Here is a 23,661-nt window from a genome sequence, read left to right on the forward strand (position 1 = left end):
TTATGTTTATGTGTTATTATTTGCGGCAACTTTTTTATTAAAACCCTGCTGACAAGGTTTTAATAAAGATTCAGTTGTACGACACAAAATAAGAACTACATGAAACCTTGAGCGCTCTATACAATAAGTTTGATTTCAAAATTTTAGTACATCTATAATCTAAATAAACCTGGCTTGTTGCCTACTTGAAAGGGAAAGTAGTGCTTACAAAGACACGTTAGAAATTAAATATGATATCGCATTTGATGCCTAGGCTATGTAATGTAATCCTAGCTGTGGCATCAATCATCAACTTATCGCGAAACTTTGCCATTTCACTTGAAATAAAGATGGTATCCATTGTTAAGTAAGCGCATCCTTGTCACTTTACAGCAAGGCAGAGCTAGATTAATAAACGTATAATGCAAAAAGTTCAATATCTGTGAGGAAAGTTTACTTAGCTGAATGCTCGGAACAATATTTAACATTAAACATGGTTATCACTTACTGGTCATAATACTTGCAAGAGAAGAATTACTTCCCCATTTGAAACTCAAAGGCAAATATCAAGGTGTGAAGAAGACATTGAACCGATGATATCTTGAATACTTATGGTAATTTGCTGTTTATCAATGTTCGTCATACAATTAGCAGTGAACCAAATCAACCTACTGTGAAATTTCAATCAATTGATTATATTTTATTATCGTCATGATTTCAAACTAAAACCTTTACATGGCCTTAGATCTCATGTTTGTAGCATTTTAGATATTGTTTACATAGTCTTGGACGATGTTAGATGTGTAGGCTTTATGTATGCACGTGAGTGTCAGTATAAGATTGCTTGTAAAATACGACGACTTATCTCTGTTGTGTTGTGACTATATGTTATAAATTTTATAAAGCTATTTAAATGCAATAATTGTGTCTATCATTTCCATTCTTGTGGATGCTGTCAAGAGCTCAAATTTCGAGAATTTTTAATGACATAATCCTTTATATTTAATTCAATCGTTAACTCGTTCACTTCTCTGCGGCTTTTCATTTATGATAATATTCTGTGGATAAAATTTTTTACAAATTAAATTAATACGATAAGAACATGTCAGGTGTTGGTTATCGGATGTTGCTTGCATGGGGACGTGTGTTTTATGCAATGAACTATTTTGTTTGCACGTCCGACTTCCTCGCTTTCAGTTGTTCATTTTGACTGTATTTGACTTATTGTTGATTTAAACTTTCGTTTTGCTCTCGGCAGGTGCTCTATACAACAGAAATTGAAGATTAAATTTGTTGAACAGTGTGTGTGAGGCTCAATTTTCTCGAATATTGACGTTGCGTGAATTTCCTACGAAGGCAACGAAAGGTAAGGAAATTTAATAGTTTGATTTAAAATGGTGAATGTTAGTTACACGTTTAATGGCTATTTATAGTGGGATATGTTTTTCTGAGGGGCAACAACATCTAAAACTGTTTTGATTTGTTCACCATTTAGCGAATGTTTCTGCGACTGAAAAAGAAAACAAGTCCTCATTATTTCATATGCGGTTATATGTGCATGCGATTTATTTGATGCTTGCGATGTTTGTAAACAAAATTAGAATTGTATTTGGACGATGACTATACCTCAGTGGGGAATGTTTCTTTTGGCAAATAAGCACAATTGCTCTAAATAAACGCTCTACAAACGATTGTGCATGTACTCGAGTTTGGAATGAGACTGCTTTGTGGAAAAGAATGAGTCATTAACGGAGAAATCATTAAAAAAAAGATTTATAAAGTACGAATGTAGGCTTATGGATAACTCCATTACCTTTATCATATACATGCATATTTAATTAACGTCATATTGATAACGCACGCATTGTGAACTTTTAAAATGGGAAAAAATTACTAGAAAAATTATCGTATCGTTCGAGCACAATTAATGGAAATCGGCAGTTCGGTCGGATCACTGCTAAATTTTTACTAGTCTAGTCGCCATTGACCACTTTCATTCAGCGTTGAAAACTGTGAAACTATTTACGTGTGCGAGTTGGCATTTTCGTGATAATTAATGAGAAAAACACTGGGAAGTGATGAACACACTTGATTATAGATGAATTTGCTTAAACAAACACTTCACATTTCGACAAGCGGAGATGTACCGACGTACCTATGTTTTATCACATTTCACGATCTGGTTGTTTGTTTTAATCGTTATTCAACATTATGGCTTCGTACGCTTTGTTTTAAAAATGCCAGTGGCTTGACGTTAGTGTCAATGTAACTATGCTTTCCTTGTCATACGTTGTTTGTTGAATATTCCACGTATAAGCGATATTATATAGCGAGAATTTGCCTGTATGTGTGTTGCTAAGTTCATCCTTTAACGAGATTACATTTTACATTGATTTTGCTGTAAACTTGTAAAGTATAATCATTTAAGCCCATTACAAACGAACTAATTTTTCGTGGAAAAATTTCTATGGCTGCCCCGGCCTTCTTCACATACCATTTTGGCATTTTTTCATGAGCACTGTTTATGTGCAAAAGCTAGAATATAATTAAGCAAAGGTTTTCATAAAACATTTGCCTCATAATCAATTTTATTCTGCAACTGTCAGAGACCTGATGATCATGATAAAAATGAGATAATATGTTCAGATTACAAAAAAAAATTGTGGCCTTACACAGAAGGATTTGCGAAACGTTAAATATATTATTAGGCTTTATATACACGATATTCTGCCGAAATACAGATTATGTTTAATGGTATACTAATGCCTTTACGCTCGATGAAGTTCATGCAGTTTGATTTTGCGCAACTCTAACGAAAATTATACGTTTTAACAATATGGGCTGAAAAACTGTGTTGTATGAACAATATTTGTTATTGTCGAAAATCTGACTTTGAATATTGTGTTTTTGTAATGCATCTGTGTAAACACCGAGGGGATGACATTCATCCGGTTGAACAAATTCATGTTTTCATGGGATGACATGGGCCGACTGAGTTTATAATTTGATGTAATTCGAAACAAGATTGATCGTGTGATCATGACGTACGTTTTCTTCTGTATTACAGCCAGATTACAGCTTAGGACTAAATGGATAACGTTAGTGACCCTCAAATTAACAGCAGAACCCGAAAGTCCCTGTTGTGGCCGTCACAATTGTTCTCATAATTCTCATTTTAATCTCTGTACTTGGAAACTTACTGGTATGCGTTGCATTCTACATTCAACCGCAACTTCGTAGACTTATGTACTTCCCAGTGCTCAGTTTAGCAATAGCTGACGTCATGTGTGGCCTGTTAGCTATGCCGGCGTATTTAGCGAAAAAACACGTTTTTGGTGGAGACAAAGAAATGATTGTTTGTGACATTTCGCGTTTTTCCTATTTTGTCACGGAATACGCATCAATTTTAGTCTTGCAATTGTTAGCGTAGATCGTTCTTTGGCTATCTTGAAACCTTTACATATGAAACATATGTTACATCAACGAGAATGAAATTAGCAATCTCAACTTCATGGTGTTGGGCGTTAATCGTCTCTCTTTTACCTTTTTTGGAAAACGGCTGAACAAGATGGCTGTAACTTTCGACCGACAAAGGAATGGAGCATTGCGGTTATTATGGGTAACGTCCTTTTGCCCTTTTTGTTCATATTTTTGTGTCAGATCTCCATTTATGTGATCGCCATTAAGCACTCGATAGTTATTAGACGTCAGAAAAAGTAGGATCTTTTCACCGAAGGAACAGCTCTGTTCGAACTGAGGCTTGGGCAATTGAACGTAAAGCTACTGTTGGTTTATTGATTGTGATTGGATTGTTTATAATTTGCTGGAGTCCTTCGTCATTATATTACTTTATGCAGAATGTAAACCCTGACTATTTTGCCGGAACATTTGGGGAGTATCAGGAGATTTATAATGCCGTGGTAAAGATCATGACGTTTGCGAACAGTTGTTTTAATCCACTGGTTTACTCTTGGATGAACCGAGATTTCAGGTGCGCCTTTTTGCGGGTTTTGAACAGGGAAAGATACAGAAAGGCTGTCGAAAGAAGTGCATTTAACACGGCTAGCCGTCACGAATTGGTTACTGTACATGTAAATTGTAAAGCAATAGAAGAATAATAACAAAGATTAACCTGCAAAGTTGGCTTACATATAAGTCTTTACCAACTTTACCTTTCCGTACGGGACTTTCTAAGATTTGGATGCAAGCTGGCGGCTTATTTCTATTTTTCATTTCTCATAACAGATATACCTTAACATCGCTTGTAACCTAACTAAGTTGAGTGAGCACGCACATCACGATAAAGCCAATCGCAGTTTCTGTACCAATATAACCAAAATTCCCGCATTTTATTGCTCTATATCGTTGTTTTTTTTATAAAAATTTAATGCTTTACTAAAAATGTTTCTGTTAACTTTTCCAATGGGTTGAATGGAAATATAAATGAAGAAATCACGTCACGCCGTCTATAAAGCTACTAAGAGACGCAGGCAGTGGACGGGAAAATGAAGTTTAAGTTGTAGCCTAAACTTATCATTTAAGGGGAAACTACTTGAGTCTACTTTTGAACGCAAGGAAATGCTTGCAATCGACAAATATGTAATGTTATTTGCGATCGTATACATCAATGCGTTTCCCAACTTAACTCTGAAGAATGTGAAAGATTGTGTATATATTATTAATTAACTACTGTAAGAAAAATTGTAGAGCAAGTTATTTTAGAGACTTACTACCATTGAAGAGCTTTAATAAAACGCAAACCATAAATAGCGAATATTACAGATGAAAAACCAGATGGAACTCTAAACCTCTGAACAGGACGTTAACATTATATGAATGCTATAGTCCATTCATGAAAGCCTTCTCATGTCTGAGCTTAAACCCTCTCTTAACACCCAAGGCAACTCTTTCCCCCTTCACCTTTTTAATATACCGCCCTTTTTATTTTATTCTATCATCTAAAATTCCTACTCCCCTCACATGTAATTTAACACCCTGTAATATATGCTTGTATCAGAAGATGTCTTAAGTTAAAGACGAAACGTAATTATTAAAAAAACCTTTTATCTTTCTTTCGTATTTTGTTGTTGTGTTTGCTTTTTTAAAAATCTTATGTTGCGCTATTATGTTCATATTGAAAATCCAGTTTATTTTATTTTCTTCTATTCCACTAAAATACAATACATATACTGCCTCTATTATTGAAACTATTTAATTACAATAACGAATTTACACATCATCTGAGCCTCAGACTGTCAACTCTGTGTGGGATGGGATTTATGAGAATTGCACCTTTTCCATGTAAAATTTCACAATTATAAAGTTGAGTTTCATACAGCACTAAGTCACAGATTTGCGATTCGTATTTTAATTACAATATGTAATTGGATAAGTTTTGTGCAAACTTCGAATGATAATCAGACTAAATACAAGCAACATGCAGATATTCCAAAATGATAATAAGAACCTCCCAAGAAATGTTGAAATTTACATAGTATAATGAAATGTTCGTTGTTAATGCAGAAGGGGCGTCAAGGCCAATTTATGCATGGTGTTGGAAAATAATGTAGTGCTTATTCGCCAATATACAGCTTGACGATTGTTAGACTGGTCAATGATGGAGAAAGATTTTGGGTATAATTTAGTGGTAAAATTAATACATTATTAAACAAATACGCAAAATCGAGGATATTGGCTTTGTTTACTAGTATTCAAACTTATTATTCCAAAGGTGTAAATGGTGTCCCAATAAAAAGTAGCACTATACTGTATCAGGTATGAGATTATTTTTCACTTTGTCACCATCAAATTATATCACGTATGCGCGCAACTATATTAGGACTGGGAAGAGGCTGTGTGATTACTACATACATTGACTCATTCTTGTTAGAGATGTAACCAGACATGGTTGAATAGAACAGGGGCGGATCTAGAGTATGTCAAATCCGTCGCGCGACTGATGTTTGAAATTCAAAAATTACCTATTCATATTAATTAAAAATTCATTAATTATTCTTACTTTATTATCGCATTTACTTCGTGATAAAATCAGCTTTATTTATTATTGAAAACTAATGACTAATGCAATGAATATCTCCTTGGTAACCAGATCAGTTGAATTTTAATTGACCTGGAATAACCGACTGATAAGCGGGGTGGCTTGACTGATGACTTATAAAGGAGTCTATGAACGCCAGAAACGCTATTTTATTGGTCAATGGCCAGATCAGTGGACAGTCTGGAATAATCTCGACCGATAATAAGGGTGGCCGGACCTATAAGGGAGTGCAATTGCTATCTTACAATTGGTTCATTTGAATTTTTGTCTTACTGTGATTGGTTTGACCGATTTCGACTGATAGCCAACTGAACTAACATAGTCAAGCTCAATGTCTGAATTGAATGTTTGATCGTTTCATAGTAATTTTTATAAGCATGATAGAAACTAAACTTCAATCAGATGGAATTTATGGAAATCTTTACAAATTCATATGTTGACATGAATGCTGCTTTCCAAACTGAATTTTTCAAGAGGGTGAAAAATTTATGGATGAATTGTAAATGCTTGGCAAAGACGATCTCGAGCGACATTTCAGTCATTGATGTTCAAAGAAAGCCAACATTGTTTTGAGTTTTATCAGCAGAAATTTACATCGAAAATCGTAAGTAAAGGACAAGTGAAGTGTATGCATGAATGCAATATATCAAAGTCAATTTATGCGAGTGTGTGATGCGATTTATGTTAATATGGCGTATGGTAAGCAGATTGATGCTTCTAAAATTGTTGTTGCCGAAGGACTTTTAGCTATGATTTCTTTAATGCTTGGGAATCGTGGCCGTTATATGGCATCGAAATCCTACATTTCTGCAAATATATTTCAATGGACAAAAATCTGTAGCCATAAGGCGCCATACTATTATTTACTTTATCATAAACAAATGTTTGGGGCTTTTCAGTTTATGATCATTGATCATTCAATCATTGGACAGTTATACTACATATTGTTTTTAGATTTGAGAAAACTAACATTGATTACATGAGAAGCTGTTTACTATAACCTGTGATTTTGAGTCTTATGATCCATGAAGCTTTTATTTTGACAATTTGACTGGAATGGTATTAAACCTGAGTATTTCACATACATGAAATGTTGTCCCATGTCACATATTGTCCCCTTTTCTAACTGACACCTCATGTAGAGATGTAAAGGTGTGTTAATCACGGCTCATACCAGATTGTTGCCATAAATTCCAAGGGCTATTGATGTATGAAAAGCATTTTCTATAAAGTAAAAATGCCTTCCTATGTATGCAGATAAACCTTGAAATTTGGCAAAACAGCAAAGTATTTTCATGATCACTAGGTAATTTTCTGATGATCATTATAATTTCTAAACTAAATTATTTTAGATTTACATTTAAACAAGCTTTGATCATATGAAAAGATATTTATCATAACCAGTAAGCATTACATAAACCATTTTTACATTAGGTAATTATATAATTAAAGACATGTTGGTTACATTCTGTTTGTATTTGATAATACAATGCTACTAGTGATTGCTATATAGCACACCTTGCAGAAGATAATAGTCTAGTGAAATGCCTAATAAACATTTATGGCATTAAGCTAACCTTAACTGCAAATTTTCACTCTGATAATTTTGCTTAATCTTTGGCAAAAAAATTTTGAGTTTTCTCAAAGGGTGAATTGCTGGCACTGATGTGGAGATGGGTAAAGAGTTACAATAAACTTGCATGGTTTGAAGTCTGAGCTTTTCTATATCTATGAACTGTCACTTGTAGTACCAAATTTCTAACTTAGCATTATTACATAGAGGTTTGAATGGGGGTCTCTAGGGGTCTATGCCTGACAACTTGGTAGAAATTTTAAAGAATATATCTGTTTTTGAATAGCATTATTGTAAAATAAATTTACGTTCCTAGACATGCTAATGAGCCATATATTTGGCATGATAATGAGCCTAAATATTTGGCAAAACATTCAAGTATTGTTCACTTTTTTTTTTGAAAAAAAACGTAAGAAAAATGTGTTGTTTTTACGCAAAAACGATGCCTACAAAATACATTTTGTATTGCTCTAAAACGCTGAAAATGGCATTTTCAAGACTCTGAAATTCAAAATTTCTCAGGGGAGAATGCCTCAGACCCCCCCCCCGGCGCGGAGCGCCTCCGACGTTTTATGACTGATGTTTGAAAAATCCTAGATCCGCCCCTGGAATAGAATGCAAATATTTTTGTTTTCATGACTGAAAAACAAATAGAATTCATTATCTAAAGAAACTAATAATTTTGTTGAGAAATTTGCATTTATATTATATAAGGTTCATCTGATAAGGGTGAATTGTGTTAAGCATTTTATTAAAATTGATATTCTGATGTTTGTAAAGGTAAACTTTATTGACATTTTATTTCAATTCCAACTGCTGCAAAATGTCATGTGGTATTTCTACTTCATGAAAGTTTGCCATGTGTTCTTCAGTTTCTTCTCCGATAAGCACTTGAACTACCTTCTCAATAACTTTACAAACACTTTCATTCATTTCAGATTTATGAAGTTCTCTGATGATGACATATGTGTTCTTATCTTTGATATATTTTCTGCAGGATTTGGTTGAACATAGCTGTAATGAGATTATACTATAATCATTCATCAGATTCAGATTTCAATGAACTGTATGATTATTTGGAAGAGCTCAGTCACACTGAGGGACAATATCTTCTGCATGCAAGCACAAAGTTCAAATATTTTGAAAGGTAAAGCTTTATATCCACATAAAAACCCTTCTTTTTCAGAGCTTTTACCATTAAGTTTTCTAAAATGGCTTACTTTACAAATTCAAGCATTACTTATTAACTTTAATGTGTTTGACTTAACAAAAACTTAACAAAAAATGCTTTGCCATACCATCAAAAGACATTCAAGTAACATCTTTCTAATATCAGGATCTATCTCACGTTTCTTGTCCTCATCGAGATATTGTAAATCAAGAGGTAGACTTTCATTCTCACTATCTGACAATTCTTCTGGACCAGCCAATGGTAACAACAATGCAGATAGTATATTGACATCATCACTAAGCAACCAATCATGGTGGTCTATAAGACAGAACACTTGTAGTAAGTGTCAAGGTAATTTTAACTCTCAAATTGCTGGTAAAATGAATTAAAATATTTAAGACCTATACAAGAATCAAAGTAACATGATTTGTGTTAAAAAAACAACAATTGCCCAACATAAAATTCCCGCCTGGAAAGTCTCTTGCTAAAGGAAAGTCTTTGTAAATTGCTATTATTCTGGAAAGTCTTTGTAAATTGCTATTATTCTGAACAAAGTAACATGTTTGTGGAATTATTAATAACATACCATACTCAAAGCAACAGTTTCGTATTATTCCAACAACAGCTCTTCTTCGCACAACAGATTTCTCGTAACCAATGTATGGTAACAAGTTTGATATAAAATTCCCAGATTTATCAAGAATAGAAAGTCGCACTTTTTTAATTCTGGTCATATTTAATATAAATGCAGCCAAATGATGTAAGTTGCAATCTTCGTTATAGTTCTCTGTAATGAGCGCATTGAGTAAGTTATTAAAGATCTTTTGAGGTGAGTTTTCCATGCTTTTTAAACATGTTTCACATCCCTTTTCAGTTAAAGTTAAATTGCTCAAAAGCATAGCAATAATATCTGAAAATTTGCATTGTTTATCAACAACGTGCCGTATCAAAAATTCAAAATAGTTCTTGTCCCCCAATTCGTGTGCGATTGTTTCCACGCCGGACGCATTCAAAACAAATAACCATGCATCTTTCTGCACTCTCTCAGATTTGTCTTTTGTCAATTCAACAATCTTGTCGACCAAATTCTGATTGCGTTCGAGCATTTCAAGGCCATCGTGGCTTTCAGTAAGGCCTAATAAATATTCTAACGCCAATACTTTGCAGTCTTCTTTACTGCTTAGCGTTAAGAAGCTCACAAGTTTGTTTAGTTGCTGTTCCAAGCATCGATGTTGTGCATTGTCCGCCATGGTCGACGACAACGAAATTTAGAACTGGAAGCCACACTAGAAGCCAAGAACGAATGAACGAAACAACTTACTGGATCAGATCACACTAGATTATGAGATCTGTGGATCAGATCAGGTCATGTGGCTCCATTGAGTGGGTGGTGTAGGTTCATTCAGGACCGGCAACGAAACGACATGTGATGTCGAAAGGTATGTATTCAGCGTTGTGAACGACATGGATATGATAAAACAAGGAAGAAATATTCCAAAAGAAATACTGAGTCATTAATTGAAGAAGCCCAAGATAATGCAGTCACTAAAAGTGAAGAATAACCATCTTTTAATGCAAGACAAAGAAACAGCTGGGATTATTTGCCATAACCAATCAATTGTATTTTTGACCCATTGCAACACTGAATTGGCTTACCACAGCCAACTGAATGAAGTGGTCTTAACCACACTTAACCCGAACCTTAACCCTTATCTTGGTCCTGCCAGGTCTTGACTTTACCAACTCCTTGAGATGCTAAATGTTCAAGTTTGAACGATTTTTCATGTCATTATTCTTTTAGTGCTGATTATATATATAGTCCCCATCTAATATCAATGGAAGATGGAAACAAAAAGCGCATAATTAAATTATAAGTTTTCATTATCGTGAAGAAAATATGACCACTGTCCAATGGATAACGCTATTAAATGTCTTTACGTAAAAATTTATGTACATGTTTAATGTATATAAAAAAATCCTTGGAAATATGACAAATTATGTCATATTACCAATTATGGTAATATGGTTGCAATTTTCGTTTGCAATTATGGTTGCAAATTCGTTGCAATTATGGTTGCAATTATGGTAATATGGTTGTAATATGGTAATATGGTTGCTCTTGCTTGGTTTTTAATGGCTGATTTACTTTGTTATTTTTACTATAAATTGTATTACGCATATTTGCAAAAACAGCATATTTCGTTAGTTTAGTAGATTTTTTTTTAATTCAATAAATTTTTGTATACATGTCAAACATGTATACAAAAATTATATACATTATAATTTATATATTATATACATATATTTATGTACATATTATATACATTACAAACATCCACAAATTAAAGACAAACCTAAAGCAAGAAACTGTAATTTATCAGCTAAAACAAGAAGGTTGAGTAATTATTTAGGGTGGGAGGGTTGGGAAATTCTAAATCACATGTAAAGACATTTATATCCATTCGTGCAACATGAGCCAATCGGAACATCGCACTTGAGAGAGACATATATTATATTTGAATAGCTTGAGAGAGTCAGGGAGACACATATTTTAATCTTAAATTATGTAATTACATGTTAGTGTGTAATTTCTATTTCCAATCGGCTGAACAAAGCGATTGCGACTCAAAATCAAGCACTGTCACACATACTTCCTGTTTTGTGATACACTCTATATAACAAGAACAACAACCTTGTGGTAACTGGTAACTAAACATTTTGAATGAAATGAGTTCACGTTCAAGAAATCCATTTGTACGCACAAACACAAAGACTTCGATATGGTCACAATGTAGTCCTGAAATTCTGCGACTTCAGGAAGACAAGGAGCGGAAACAGAATTGGAAGCGCTGGGGTCCTTATTTGTCAGAACGGCAATGGGGAACAGTTCGAGAAGACTATTCAGCAGATGGTGGATGGTAGGTTGATGAGGCTCAGCTTCTAATGATTGAAAATATTCGTTAAAAGTGCTCAGTACTGAAATCATTCATGCAAATTTTGAATGGTCGGTAAAATTTTGATCTATAGTTGAAAGAGATGTCAAAACTACGATGTTCGCTGGGTTCTATCTGAATTATTTTCCATTTTTCAACATGAAACGAAAGAACCATCAGACATACGTATATAAGTTGTCCATGAGTTACATAACTTGCTGCCATTTTTCACTAAACATGTCTTGTTTAGAAACTGTGCCAATGCCAATATGAATAATTAAAATTGTCTATAGATTCGTCTAGAATATGACCTTACCTATAGAAATCTAGTGTTCATCAATTAAAAATTGTATTTTATCAGATTTAAAACTTCTTCAAATTGTTATCATGTAGTTTCTTTATCATTTACTCGACAAAATTTAGTAATTTACTTGTAAATTTAGTTGGGACTATTTCTCCCATGACCAAGCACGATCTCGAGCATATCGTTGGGGTGAAGATGGATTGCTGGGTATAACGGACAGACAATGCCGACTTTGTTTTGCCCTTGCTTTGTGGAATGGAAGAGATCCTATTTTAAAAGAAAGATTGTTTGGCTTGACAGGACCTGAAGGTTTTGAGATTTAATTGTCTTCCACTATAAAGTATTGATTTCATATACAGTGCTTGATAAAACTGAGCAAAGCAACTAAAATTTTGGTGTTGAAAGAATTTCTGCAAATATGTAGATGCTGCTTAAACCATTGGCCAAGTAATCAATGCTCCTTTGAAATATCAAGTAATGAACTATTTTCTGCAAGCAGTATGTAAATTATTACACAACAATTTACTGGGTGCGAGATGCTAAATACACCAGCCAACTGGTGTGAAGTGCTAGGTACTTCAGCTAACTGGTAAGAAGCACCAGGTACCTCCAGCTAACTGGTGTGAAGTGCCAGGTACCTCAGGTAACTGGTGTGAAGTGCCAGGTACCCCAGCTAAATGGTGTGAAGTGCCAGGTACCTCCAGCTAACTGGTGTGAAGTGCCAGGTACCTCAGGTAAATGGTGTGAAGTGCCAGGTACCTCAGGTAACTGGTATGAAGTGCCAGGTATCTTAGCTCACCAGTCTGAAAGTGCCAGGTGCCTAAGCTTACTGGTGTTAAGTTGCAGCACAATGTTGTAAATTCTTATTCTTATTCTTTATCAGGTAACCATGGGGAAGATGTAAAAGAATGCTATTATTATCTTGATTCACTGCCAACTCACAGCTATATGAAAGCGTTGTACAAATACCCACAAAATGAGTTTCCATATGGCTGGCTTGTTGAAGAAAATAGGAAAAGGAGTGTTCATGATTTGGAATTTGAACTGTGTGATACTGGTAAGTATCTTTTTTATATATGAATTAGTAAACTGGCAAAAATTTTGCAAAACAAAAGCTGCAAAAGCTTCCGTGATTTTCTTAGTGATTTTGTCATATGTAAACAATAAAATACAATGTGAGTACATTGCTTTTGTCAAGTCACCCATTTTTTATTGCTTTCATTCACAGGTGTATTTGATGATAGTAGGTATTGGGATGTGATGGCAGAATATGCTAAGAATTCTCCTGACGATATCTTAATAAATATAACCATTAGCAACAGGGGATCAGAAGCAGCTACTATCCATGTGTTGCCCACACTTTGGTTCAGAAACACTTGGATATGGGGATGTAAACATGAAGGTTGTACAATGAAAGCAAAGATTAGTCAGGATGGTGAGGGACGTGTAAGGACAAAACATGATGTATTGCAAGAATTTGTGTGTGATTTTGAGGGATCAACAAAAGGGAAGGCACCTGTGTTGCTTTTCACGGAAAATGAAACAAATTCTGAGGTTAGTATTTGTATAATATTTAAGTGTCAATACGTATCATATGATGTCCCAGTCTAGTGAAAAGTCTCAATTCTTTTATAACTAAAAAAATTAAATGCTCTCAATGTGTACGATTCCTTGTAACATCAAAAACTAACTACTGTTTTACATTTCAATCATTTTAGAAACTCTTCAACATTGCTCAATACACTCCTTATACAAAAGATGCTTTTCATCGTTACATCATCAATGATGAAACAGAAGCTGTGTGTCCTTCAGGGAAAGGCACAAAGGTTGCTGCGCATCATGTGTTAGACATCCCAGGAGGAGAGGAACGTGTACTGCGATGTCGTCTTACGATTGCAAAGGAAGCTGGGCAGGAACCATTTGGTGCTGACTTTGAAAAGATTTTCCAAACTAGAAAGGATGATGCAGATGCATTTTATGATAAAGTCATTCCAGGTAAATAAGGTTTTCCCTTGTCAATAAAGGTCAAGTATATTAGTATAAGTGAAAAATCTCTTTGTTGTGTACAGGCGTATATCAACCTTTGTTATAAACCATTGGTACTAACCATTGGTACCCAACAATGGTCTATACCTGATAAGTATATAATTTATTAAGTATTATATATTTTATCAAAAATTCATATTGTTTAATTTTACTGATATGTTACCTCAAGTATCAGCTTTTTTACTGCCTCTCCTTCAAACGCAATTTTTTAGATTCACTGAACTCAGATGAAAGACTCGTAGCGAGACAATCATATGCTGGATTATTATGGACAAAGCAATTTTATCATTACATCATTAAAGATTGGTTAGAGGGTGATCCAGAACAACCTTCGCCCCCTGCAAGACGAGCAAGCGGGCGCAATTCTCAGACGGAGTGGAGAAATCTTTTCAACAGAGACATTATATCGATGCCAGACAAATGGGAATATCCTTGGGTATTTTACTTACTATTACGAATAATATCAAAACATTTCAACTATTGCCTATGCATCCTTTTGCAACCTTTCATTATTGTGATGAACATCGATAGAACTCTCGGCAAAATTCTCTTATCGCGACCGTCTTATTGTTTCTTCATTCTTATATATGTTGATTATTTTATAGTATGCTTCTTGGGATCTTGCCTTTCACATGATTCCAATGGCTAAAATCGACCCAGAGTTTGCAAAGTCTCAACTTCTTCTTTTTCTTCGGGAATGGTACATGTCCCCAAATGGTCAATTGCCTGCGTACGAGTTTGCTTTGAGTGATGTTAATCCTCCTGTTCACGCGTGGGCATGTCTCTCTGTATATAAAATGTCAGGGCCTAAAGGACAGCGAGACAACTTATTTCTAGCACGATGTTTTCAAAAACTTTTGTTGAATTTTACTTGGTAAGTGTATTCACATGAAACATGATATTTTCGAGAAGTTATTAGTTCTTCTGTACCTTGACTAGCTATATAAGCTCATACACTGGAGAAGTCAAATTGGAAAAAATATTTTTTGTAGGTGGGTGAATAGAAAAGACCCAAACGGTCAAAATATTTTTGGTGGTGGATTTTTGGGTCTTGATAACATCGGTAAGGTCATAGATTTGTACGTCCATCTAGTCGACTATGGATTTGTAGAAGCAAAATAATATTCATTAAAGATTTTAAAACATTTTATGATTATTTTTAGGTGTCTTTGATAGGTCTAAGCCGCTTCCTACTGGCGGTCATTTGGAACAGGTAATTTTTTATTGCTTTTATAATTAAAGATGTTGTTTTCACACCATACTGCATGATTGTCTCCATATGAATCCTGTGTTTTTCGTGATGTTAAAGTACTATGAGTTGAGAATTTAGAGTTGAGAAACTTTTTATTTTGAACAATCGATGTAAAACGTAAGGAATTACAAAATAAACATGAAAAGGGAAATCAATTTTTGTTCGTAGTTGCAGAATTGAATTATGTATATCATAAGTTTCGGGAAATCCGATGACAAATCATATCGCCGTTTTCTAAACAAAATTCATACGTTTTCTTATTTTATGAATATAATTTTAGGCGGATGGCACAGCGTGGATGGCATTCTATTGCATAATTATGTTGTCTATTGCCTTGGAACTAGCTGTGTGGAGCGATCCCAGCTATGAAGATATGGCTTCAAAATTTTTCGAACATTTTGTGGAAATTTCTGACGCGATGAACCACAAAGGATTGTGGGATGAGGAAGATGGATTCTACTATGATCAATTGCGGTATGTTGGTTGATATTGTAATTACTTAGTGGACGATCTGTTAGCGATTCTTTTCTCACACATGAGAAGAAATAGTTTATAAAAAAGATAACGCTTATCATTGTAAGTAGTGATGAATGAACAAAAGAGAGAAAGATAACGTCTTTACTTTATAAACTCTTCATAGACTTGATGATCATTGTGAAGCTCGACTACGCGTGAGATCCATGGTTGGTCTCATACCGTTGTACGCATGTCTTGTAATAAATGACGAATACGTGAATAAACTTCCTGGTTTCAAAAAGCGAATGGATTGGTTCTTAAAGAACAGGGAAGATTTAAAGGAGGAGGTTTGTTGTGATGACATTTAAACATGGTGATTTTCGAAGTATACACATTTTGCCTGGTCAAATTTCCTCTTTGATGTCGAAGAATGAGAAACGGACTAAAAATTCTTCACTTGTTCCGTCTTCTATTCATCAACTGATTATATTCATATATTCATCAACTGGTTATATTTTTAAACTGATTGTAGCTACTACTTATTTAAGGTATTTTAGTACAAAAATATTACGTTATAATACAAAACATAAATAAAATCGTTCTGAGTTAGATTTTATTTCCTTAGATCACCTTTGATGTCAGAGTGGACGGAGATTCAAGTTATCACCATTTACTCGCCATTCCTTCTCCAGATAAACTACGGTCGGTGCTCAAACATTTGCTTCATGAAGAAGAATTTCTTTCACCGTACGGAATACGTGCTTTATCTCGCTACCATAAGGATAATCCATTCGAAGTTAACGTGCAAGGTGAAGTACATCGTGTTGAGTATGTTTCAGGAGAGTCAAATACATACATGTTTGGTGGTAATAGTAATTGGAGAGGACCTATTTGGCTTTGTGGTATGTCACACTCATCTTTATACTACTTCCGAACGTTCAATGAGTTTGTTTATTTAATAATTGTGGTTTCTTGCAGTGAATTATCTTCTTGTGGAGTGTCTTGAGAGATACGACTATTATTTTGGCAAAGATTTTACCATAGAATGTCCGACTGGGTCTGGTAAACTCATGAGACTTCGTGAAGTGAGCATCGAAATTCGTAATCGTCTTGCGGGAATATTTTTAGCGGACGAGAAGGGACGCAGACCATGTCATGGGGATGACAAGAGATACGCCGAGGATGAACATTGGAAAAATCTTGTTCTTTTTTATGAATTTTTTGATGGTGATACCGGGCGAGGTTGTGGAGCAAGGTAAGCTACGTAAAACATGCTTTTCATTCTTTGTCAAATGGAATTAAGGTAAAGTATTCGTTGGTTTTTCAACATATCTATTATGAAGATTAGTATTGCTTGATTTATAAGAATATGCATGATAATTGAAGGGTTCACAAACAGATTTTCAATTTTTTATTGGTTGGTGCGATAAGCGGAAAATGATGTGACGTAAGACGTCACCAAACCAAGGAGTCGGGTTAAAATATTTATTGAAGCTGTGAAAAATTTCAGTAGGAGGATAAAACTAATTTTTCATGAGTTGTCACTCCCTGTACACTCCAAAAAGTCTACCTGCAAAGGCATTAAAAGGTTTAGTTGTTTATTGTTTTAGTCAGGTATCTAAATCCAATGTTGTTTAAATTTAGTCATCAAACTGGATGGACGGCTGTTATCACACGTTGTTTTGACAAAATTGCTGCTGATCGAGAAGAAAGTCAGCCTTAGCAGTTTTAATGTGGAGTGAAACTTTAGAGAATGGTTTATGCCAGCATGTTTGTAGTTTAATTTACATATGAATCAAGGCCATTATAGCCAATCCAGTTTTTCTTGAAAATAACTAGAGATGAATCAGATCATAAGAAAGTGAGTGTTAAAAAACATTGGGTGATCAACAGTAAATTTAATTTATCTATGAAGACAAATATTTTACTTTGATGTCACAGCATTGAAACAAGTTTAAAATTTGTTTTATGTAACATCTTTTGCAATAAAAAATATACATTCTTTGACAGCTGTACATTCATATGGTTTGTGTTTATAAGTGACGATGGAAAAATTTATTCATTGTTTTAGTCCCCATGAAGTCTACCATTTTCAGGAAGTTGAATTTGATGATAAATGCTCAACGTTAAGAGAAATCCATTAACAGCATATGTTGACACACACACAACACAAAAATCCTCCAATACAAAGTACAATATATATGCCAAGTACACACAACCAATGCATGAAAGGCCACATGATGCTGTTGACAACCAAGCAATTGTTTTTCCATTAAAAAATCCTGCAATGACAGATTATAGATATAATTACAATAAAATGAGTTCTTGCAAAATTCACATGTGAAGATAAGCGGATATTTGACATTATTGAGCTGGGTTTATGTGTTTGTTATTTCTTGTTTCACGGTTTAAATTATGGTGCAAGCATAGTTTAAATTATGGTGTGTGTATGGTTTAAATTATGGTGTGTGTATGGTTTAAATTATGGTACGTGTATGGTTTAAATTATGGTGTGTGTATGGTTTAAATTATGGTGTGTGTATGGTTTAAATTATGGTGTGTGTATGGTTTAAATTATGGTACGTGTATGGTTTAAATTATGGTGTGTGTATGGTTTAAATTATGGTGCGTGTATGGTTTAAATTATGGTGTGTGTATGGTTTAAATTATGGTGTGTGTATGGTTTAAATTATGGTGTGTGTATGGTTTAAATTATGGTACGTGTATGGTTTAAATTATGGTGTGTGTATGGTTTAAATTATGGTACATGTATGGTTTAAATTATGGTACGTGTATGGTTTAAATTATGGTGTGTGTATGGTTTAAATTATGGTGCGTGTATGGTTTAAATTATGGTGTGTGTATGGTTTAAATTATGGTGTGTGTATGGTTTAAATTATGGTGTGTGTATGGTTTAAATTATGGTACATGTATGGTTTAAATTATGGTGTGTGTATGGTTTAAATTAAGGTGTGTGTATGGTTTAAATTATGGTGTGTGTATGGTTTAAATTATGGTGCGTGTATGGTTTAAATTATGGCGTGTATGGTTTAAATTATGGTGTGTGTATGGTTTAAATTATGGTGTGTGTATGGTTTAAATTATGGTACATGTATGGTTTAAATTATGGTGTGTGTATGGTTTAAATTATGGTACATGTATGGTTTAAATTATGGTGTGTGTATGGTTTAAATTAAGGTGTGTGTATGGTTTAAATTATGGTGTGTGTATGGTTTAAATTATGGTACGTGTATGGTTTAAATTATGGTGCGTGTATGGTTTAAATTATGGTGTGTGTATGGTTTAAATTATGGTGTGTGTATGGTTTAAATTATGGTACATGTATGGTTTAAATTATGGTGTGTGTATGGTTTAAATTAAGGTGTGTGTATGGTTTAAATTATGGTGTGTGTATGGTTTAAATTATGGTGTGTGTATGGTTTAAATTATGGTACATGTATGGTTTAAATTATGGTGCACTCAATATTTGCCTCCAAAATAAGAACTCTGACAAGTGAAAGTGAATATTTCAATGCTTCTGACTGTGAATAGATAAAATTGCCAGGGCTTACCAAGAATGAATATCAATGCATAGAAGGTAATTCCATAAATACTGTTGGGAACATTGAACATCGAGTCTTTTCCAAACAATGGCTCAACTAGTCCAAATCCAGTACCATATCTAAAAGTTAATACCATGCATGGTACAGTGAGCTTTTGATTTTGGTCACTAAACTGTCACAGAGTTCTATTTGATGCTACTTTTTAAGGTGACTTACAGGAAAAGTTCTCAGGTGAAAATAACACATAAATTACCTCTGTTCAGAAAGTGCATTGTTTTTACTTGCATTGCTGGTTTGGACTTCCTTTTTGTCTCATACATTTATTTTCTAACTATTTGATAAAATTAATATAAGACATACTTGGAGGAAAACACTTTAGAACAGCTCATTTTGGAGTTGATGTCGCATAAAGCCGTGAATGACTTATCATTTTTCTTCTTTAATTCCACATAAAGCGCATAAAAAGACAGGATAACTCCGATAAAACATAAAAATATTCGAAAGTCCCTTACAAAGTAGAACTTGGGATAGATCGAAGTCATGATTTGTATGCACACCTAGATCATCCGCGTCCTTTCTCTTAGTATTGAATGGTTTGTTGTGTTGTCTTTGTCATTGACACTTATTGTGTCACACAAACAGCTGATACAGAATTTATGAATGGCAAAATGCGAAATTGTGTGATGTAAAATTTGTAATTTTAATTTTTAAGATGGTGGACTCAAAAACTTTTGCAATTATTTATTAATTAAGCAACAAATGAAAAAAATGTGTAAAAATGGAACAATTTATAAAAATTATGTTGGTTTTATAATATAATTAAAAAATTAGTTTTTGGACTCCCCCGTCCATGATGTATGCTCCTCACCCCCCGGCTCGTGGTGTAAGATGGCGCTTTAATTCGAAGCACGATGATTTGATAAAACGACATGACAGCTGTAAAGATGAAATAAAGAATTGAGATGCTTGAATAATAGTAAATGCAAGTCTCCTGATGTGAAGTACTTTACCTATGGCTAAACGTTTTTTGTACTATCTTTTGTGTAGAATTCAGAATTGAGAGCATCTTGCAAACGTTTGCAATCAAAATGCCACCAAAAAAACGAACAGGAAACAGTTCAAGTTCAAATAATATATTTCAATACAATAATACAGTTGAATTGACGTTTAAGCCTGATTCAAATAAGAAGTTACTAGTAAAAACTAAAACTGTTGGGGATAGTTCAGACGAGGACGACGCTCCTATTCTGAAAAAGAAGAAAGGACGACGAAGAGGAAAAAAAGACACATGTAGCAGTAGCAGTTCGTCAGATACATCATCTTCTTCAAGCGACAGTGAGAATGGAAAGCAAGGAGATGCGTTAAAGTAATTCATGCCTAGTGTTTTTTAGTGTTCATACTAAATTGTATTATCATTCTCTCACATTTTTGCAATTTTTCAATATTCCAAGATAGACTCCATGCATCTCGCCAAGAAGGAAGTCAATAGTACTTTCTTCCATTCTGGTAACAATCTTTGTGGACAAAATCAGCCCTTGTTCGAATCCCATCTTTCATTGTTTATGATGTTTACAACAGTCAACAATTAATGTAAAACTGTAAAAGATAAAAAAAATTTTGTTCGAATTTACAAATATTTCTTTTGATTTTCTATACAATACATGTGTTGTCTTGAAATGTGTGTAGGAAATATGATATACATGAAATATGTGATGACGATTTTGATGAACTTCCAAGGCCTTTGACACCTCCTCCTTCGAATACAAATGCTCCTACATCAGGACCAAGTCGGCAAGCAAAAATTATCAAGGTAGCAAATAATAAAAAATTGCTCTGTAAAAAGATTATTGGGTTTGGTGTAATATGAAATTATGCTTTATACATGTTTTTGCCTAATGTTCTGGTTTATTTTAGATGTTTCATGTAATATCATTACATGTTGTTTTATATTATTACCATTTAATATAGTTCATGTTTCTTTTATTTAATGTGCCTTAGAACTGTTGGTGAAAAAATGCGATACCTGCAATTTTTACAGAAACAAGATGTAGCATCACCAGTTGCTGCTACACCTAATGTTTTTGATGTTGGTGACAACGATGGTAGTCCAAATAACTTCCAACATAAGATGACAGTTCGCATAAGAACTCGAAATGGTGTACGACGATTCCAATTGAAAATGGTGACTTTCTATCTTTTCCATCTTATCAGCATTTCAGTTTAGTGATGTTTAAATGCATGTCTTGTTATATTGCAATGTAGCATCTTCATCATCTAGGAATGCATGTGTAATGTTAAAAATTTAGTTTTGATGTAGATATCAGCTTTATTCAGGTGTGGTTTGATTTTAAAATTCAAGTCTTAAATGTTCTTGAAAATTTTGAATAGTTTACATTTATAGTGATATCAGATCTTATTAAATCAATATTTTTTTCTGACTTTAGAATGAAACATTTGAAGAAATATTCAATAATTTGGCAGCAATGCACGAAGTGACTACAGATGTGATTTCGCTCTCCTTTACTGATGGACTTGGAAATTTGCAGATGCTAAAATTCACTGATACACCAAGTAAAGTTAATTTGAGTGTTGCTGACATTATAGGTGAGGTGATATTTTATTACATTCAAGCATTGAGAAATCAACTAAGGTTTCACCTCTTAAATTTCAATTTAAAATTACTTTCTGAAGTAAACAAAGTGGTCTATTAGATGCAATTATTAGATAACTTCTGATGAAGAAATTGCACTAATGTCTATAAGTACTCAAGTTTTATCATAAGATCACTTTTAATGAAATCACTAGACTGAAGTACATAAGGACTCAAGTTTTATCATAAGATCACTTTTAATGAAATCACTAGACTGAAGTACATAAGGACTCAAGTTTTATCATAAGATCACTTTTAATGAAATCACTAGACTGAAGTACATAAGGACTCAAGTTCGAAGTTTCAGTATTCAATCACTCCAGATAAAGATACTAAACGTGAATATAAATACTTAAGTTTGACATACACCTTACTAAGACTATGATGGAACATATAAATACCTTCCAATTTATTAATGGGTGAAAAAGTTAGTTACTAAAGGGTTTCAACTGTTTTTAATCAGATTGCGTTGTCGTTAATCGTGCAACGATAGATGACCCGTTGAAATGAGTGAGAATATTGTAAATATCAAAATACAAGGATCGGAGAGCAAATCAGTGAAGCATTTCAAAGCGTTAAAGGTTAGTTGTTTGAAATATAAGAACGAGGTATCAATGTTGAGAATTAACTGCCCGTTGTTGAATATTTGATGTTTTTCTCTGTGTTCCCAGCTATCATGATTTCCGTTAAATTTAATCTGTTTAAATCAACTCAGTAGGAGCATAAAGAAGTATCTACAATCATCTTTATCCTATAAACAGTTTTTCAATGATAAACTTTGGTTATTTGGCTTATAGAACAAATCTCTCGGGAGAATAATGCAACTCTACGCTGAGTTTCGTCAATTGCCTTTATCCAAGTTGAAATTCTTCTTTGATGGCGAAAAAATTATGCCAGAACAGACCCCGAATGATCTTGATATGGATGATGAAAATGCTGTAGATGTCAAGTTGATATAGGAACAATTGATTTTCTACCTGCATATTGCACTTCTGGATTAATCTCTCGTGTTTTGGAGTAATAGTTTTAAATACAACATAATTTCTTTTCTTTCCAAGACAATTTAAAGAGACGAGAATGGTGATAGAGGAATTAATCTAGTAAAATAGTTTAGATCAAAAATTATGGCGATCATTTCTTCGAATGCAAAAATTTCTACGAGACCAAAATTTCTTTAATTCTTTTCGGAAAGAATTTTTTCTTTTCGTTATCGAATTGAAAGCAAGGAGGGCGGGGATTATGTACATACCATATTTTAATATAATAAAGTTATATTGCAATTTCAGCGTTTATTTTTAGTGTATTCCAAAATCTTTATACTTTTTAGGTAATCATTACTTAGTAATACATCATGGAAGTTTCCTTGTGAAAACTTTTGATTTGATTTGATTTGATTTGTGTTTTCTGACTGAATATTAGTTGATTCAGTCGTTCTGGTGCAAAAGTATTTTGGTTGAATTGTAAGTTTGTGTACAAAGAGCATTTAAAAACGCAGTTGGACAAAAACTGACTCTCTGCATTTCACAGGGGGGACAAGTGTGGAGAATGTGGAAGTGACTTCTCTTGCTTTTTTGAAATATGTAGGTTTAGAAACTGATACAGGACAGAAGTAGGTGTTGTAAAACTTGTATGCTTTTCTGTCTTATATCGACACTTAAAAAGTCAATCTAAAGGCA

At 33.8% G+C, this 23,661-nt stretch overlaps 5 protein-coding genes and 2 long non-coding RNA genes across 8 annotated transcripts; 4 read left to right on the forward strand and 3 right to left on the reverse strand.

Annotated features, from left to right (window-relative positions):
• Window positions 1–128: 128 nt before the first annotated feature.
• LOC124433740 lies at window positions 129–567 on the reverse strand. The gene is made up of 2 exons (XR_006944597.1): window positions 488–567; window positions 129–382 (listed from the first exon to the last, which is right to left on the reverse strand). It is a non-coding gene; the product is annotated as an uncharacterized LOC124433740 (long non-coding RNA).
• Window positions 334–2,325, forward strand: LOC124433739. The gene is made up of 3 exons (XR_006944596.1): window positions 334–593; window positions 1,238–1,345; window positions 1,475–2,325. It is a non-coding gene; the product is annotated as an uncharacterized LOC124433739 (long non-coding RNA).
• A 566-nt stretch (window positions 2,326–2,891) lies between these two features.
• On the forward strand, window positions 2,892–4,746 carry LOC124435288 (5-hydroxytryptamine receptor 4-like). Its single transcript, XM_046985225.1, is given in 4 exon segments — window positions 2,892–2,930; window positions 3,101–3,344; window positions 3,347–3,456; window positions 3,684–4,746. Coding segments are annotated over 4 exon segments (807 nt in total). The 3' UTR covers window positions 4,098–4,746.
• Window positions 4,747–8,340: 3,594 nt separating this feature from the next.
• Window positions 8,341–10,111, reverse strand: LOC124434151 (protein HGH1 homolog). 2 transcript variants are annotated; one of them, XM_046984032.1, is made up of 3 exons: window positions 9,368–10,093; window positions 8,909–9,099; window positions 8,341–8,624 (listed from the first exon to the last, which is right to left on the reverse strand). In XM_046984032.1, exons 1-3 carry the CDS (start codon window positions 10,029–10,031, stop codon window positions 8,409–8,411), a joined length of 1,071 nt encoding a protein of 356 aa, XP_046839988.1. In that variant the 5' UTR covers window positions 10,032–10,093; the 3' UTR covers window positions 8,341–8,408. The 2 variants fall into 2 exon arrangements, with proteins under 2 accessions (XP_046839988.1, XP_046839989.1); XM_046984033.1 differs by having other exon boundaries at window positions 8,492–8,624; window positions 8,959–9,099; window positions 9,368–10,111.
• Window positions 10,112–11,301: 1,190 nt separating this feature from the next.
• On the forward strand, window positions 11,302–17,686 carry LOC124433808 (uncharacterized protein YMR196W-like). The gene is made up of 14 exons (XM_046983599.1): window positions 11,302–11,699; window positions 12,158–12,327; window positions 12,902–13,075; window positions 13,247–13,572; window positions 13,737–14,013; window positions 14,277–14,500; window positions 14,670–14,938; window positions 15,057–15,127; window positions 15,228–15,277; window positions 15,597–15,790; window positions 15,957–16,119; window positions 16,398–16,674; window positions 16,751–17,027; window positions 17,417–17,686. Exons 1-14 carry the CDS (start codon window positions 11,509–11,511, stop codon window positions 17,493–17,495), a joined length of 2,742 nt encoding a protein of 913 aa, XP_046839555.1. The 5' UTR covers window positions 11,302–11,508; the 3' UTR covers window positions 17,496–17,686.
• A 33-nt stretch (window positions 17,687–17,719) lies between these two features.
• LOC124433813 (vitamin K epoxide reductase complex subunit 1-like) lies at window positions 17,720–19,972 on the reverse strand. The gene is made up of 3 exons (XM_046983603.1): window positions 19,696–19,972; window positions 19,345–19,454; window positions 17,720–18,054 (listed from the first exon to the last, which is right to left on the reverse strand). The coding sequence occupies exons 1-3, from the start codon at window positions 19,875–19,877 to the stop codon at window positions 17,840–17,842; spliced, it is 507 nt and encodes a 168-aa protein (XP_046839559.1). The 5' UTR covers window positions 19,878–19,972; the 3' UTR covers window positions 17,720–17,839.
• Window positions 19,973–20,026: 54 nt separating this feature from the next.
• On the forward strand, window positions 20,027–23,277 carry LOC124433811 (NFATC2-interacting protein-like). The gene is given in 7 exon segments (XM_046983601.1): window positions 20,027–20,311; window positions 20,383–20,701; window positions 21,022–21,145; window positions 21,780–21,939; window positions 22,449–22,490; window positions 22,493–22,566; window positions 22,783–23,277. Coding segments are annotated over 6 exon segments (840 nt in total). The 5' UTR covers window positions 20,027–20,311; window positions 20,383–20,423; the 3' UTR covers window positions 22,945–23,277.
• The last annotated feature ends 384 nt before the right edge of the window (window positions 23,278–23,661 follow it).

The sequence above is a fragment of the Xenia sp. Carnegie-2017 genome, unplaced genomic scaffold (genome assembly GCF_021976095.1).
Source record: "Xenia sp. Carnegie-2017 unplaced genomic scaffold, XeniaSp_v1 HiC_scaffold_14, whole genome shotgun sequence".
Lineage (NCBI taxonomy): Eukaryota > Metazoa > Cnidaria > Anthozoa > Malacalcyonacea > Xeniidae > Xenia > Xenia sp. Carnegie-2017.

Excerpts from the sequence above, each read along its gene's own strand:
- LOC124434151 (XM_046984032.1), bottom strand. The coding sequence starts at position 10,031 with ATGGCGGACAATGCACAACATCGATGCTTGGAACAGCAACTAAACAAA. Across the intron at positions 9,100-9,367 it reads AAACTGTTGCTTTGAGTATG|ACCACCATGATTGGTTGCTT; the intron begins GTATGTTATTAA and ends TCTGTCTTATAG. Across the intron at positions 8,625-8,908 it reads TACTTGAATGTCTTTTGATG|CTATGTTCAACCAAATCCTG; the intron begins GTATGGCAAAGC and ends ATCTCATTACAG.
- LOC124433808 (XM_046983599.1), top strand. The coding sequence starts at position 11,509 with ATGAGTTCACGTTCAAGAAATCCATTTGTACGCACAAACACAAAGACT. Across the intron at positions 15,791-15,956 it reads TTCTACTATGATCAATTGCG|ACTTGATGATCATTGTGAAG; the intron begins GTATGTTGGTTG and ends AACTCTTCATAG. Across the intron at positions 16,120-16,397 it reads GGGAAGATTTAAAGGAGGAG|ATCACCTTTGATGTCAGAGT; the intron begins GTTTGTTGTGAT and ends TTATTTCCTTAG.
- LOC124433813 (XM_046983603.1), bottom strand. The coding sequence starts at position 19,877 with ATGACTTCGATCTATCCCAAGTTCTACTTTGTAAGGGACTTTCGAATA. Across the intron at positions 19,455-19,695 it reads TCTAAAGTGTTTTCCTCCAA|ATATGGTACTGGATTTGGAC; the intron begins GTATGTCTTATA and ends ATTAACTTTTAG. Across the intron at positions 18,055-19,344 it reads TGCATTGATATTCATTCTTG|GATTTTTTAATGGAAAAACA; the intron begins GTAAGCCCTGGC and ends CTGTCATTGCAG.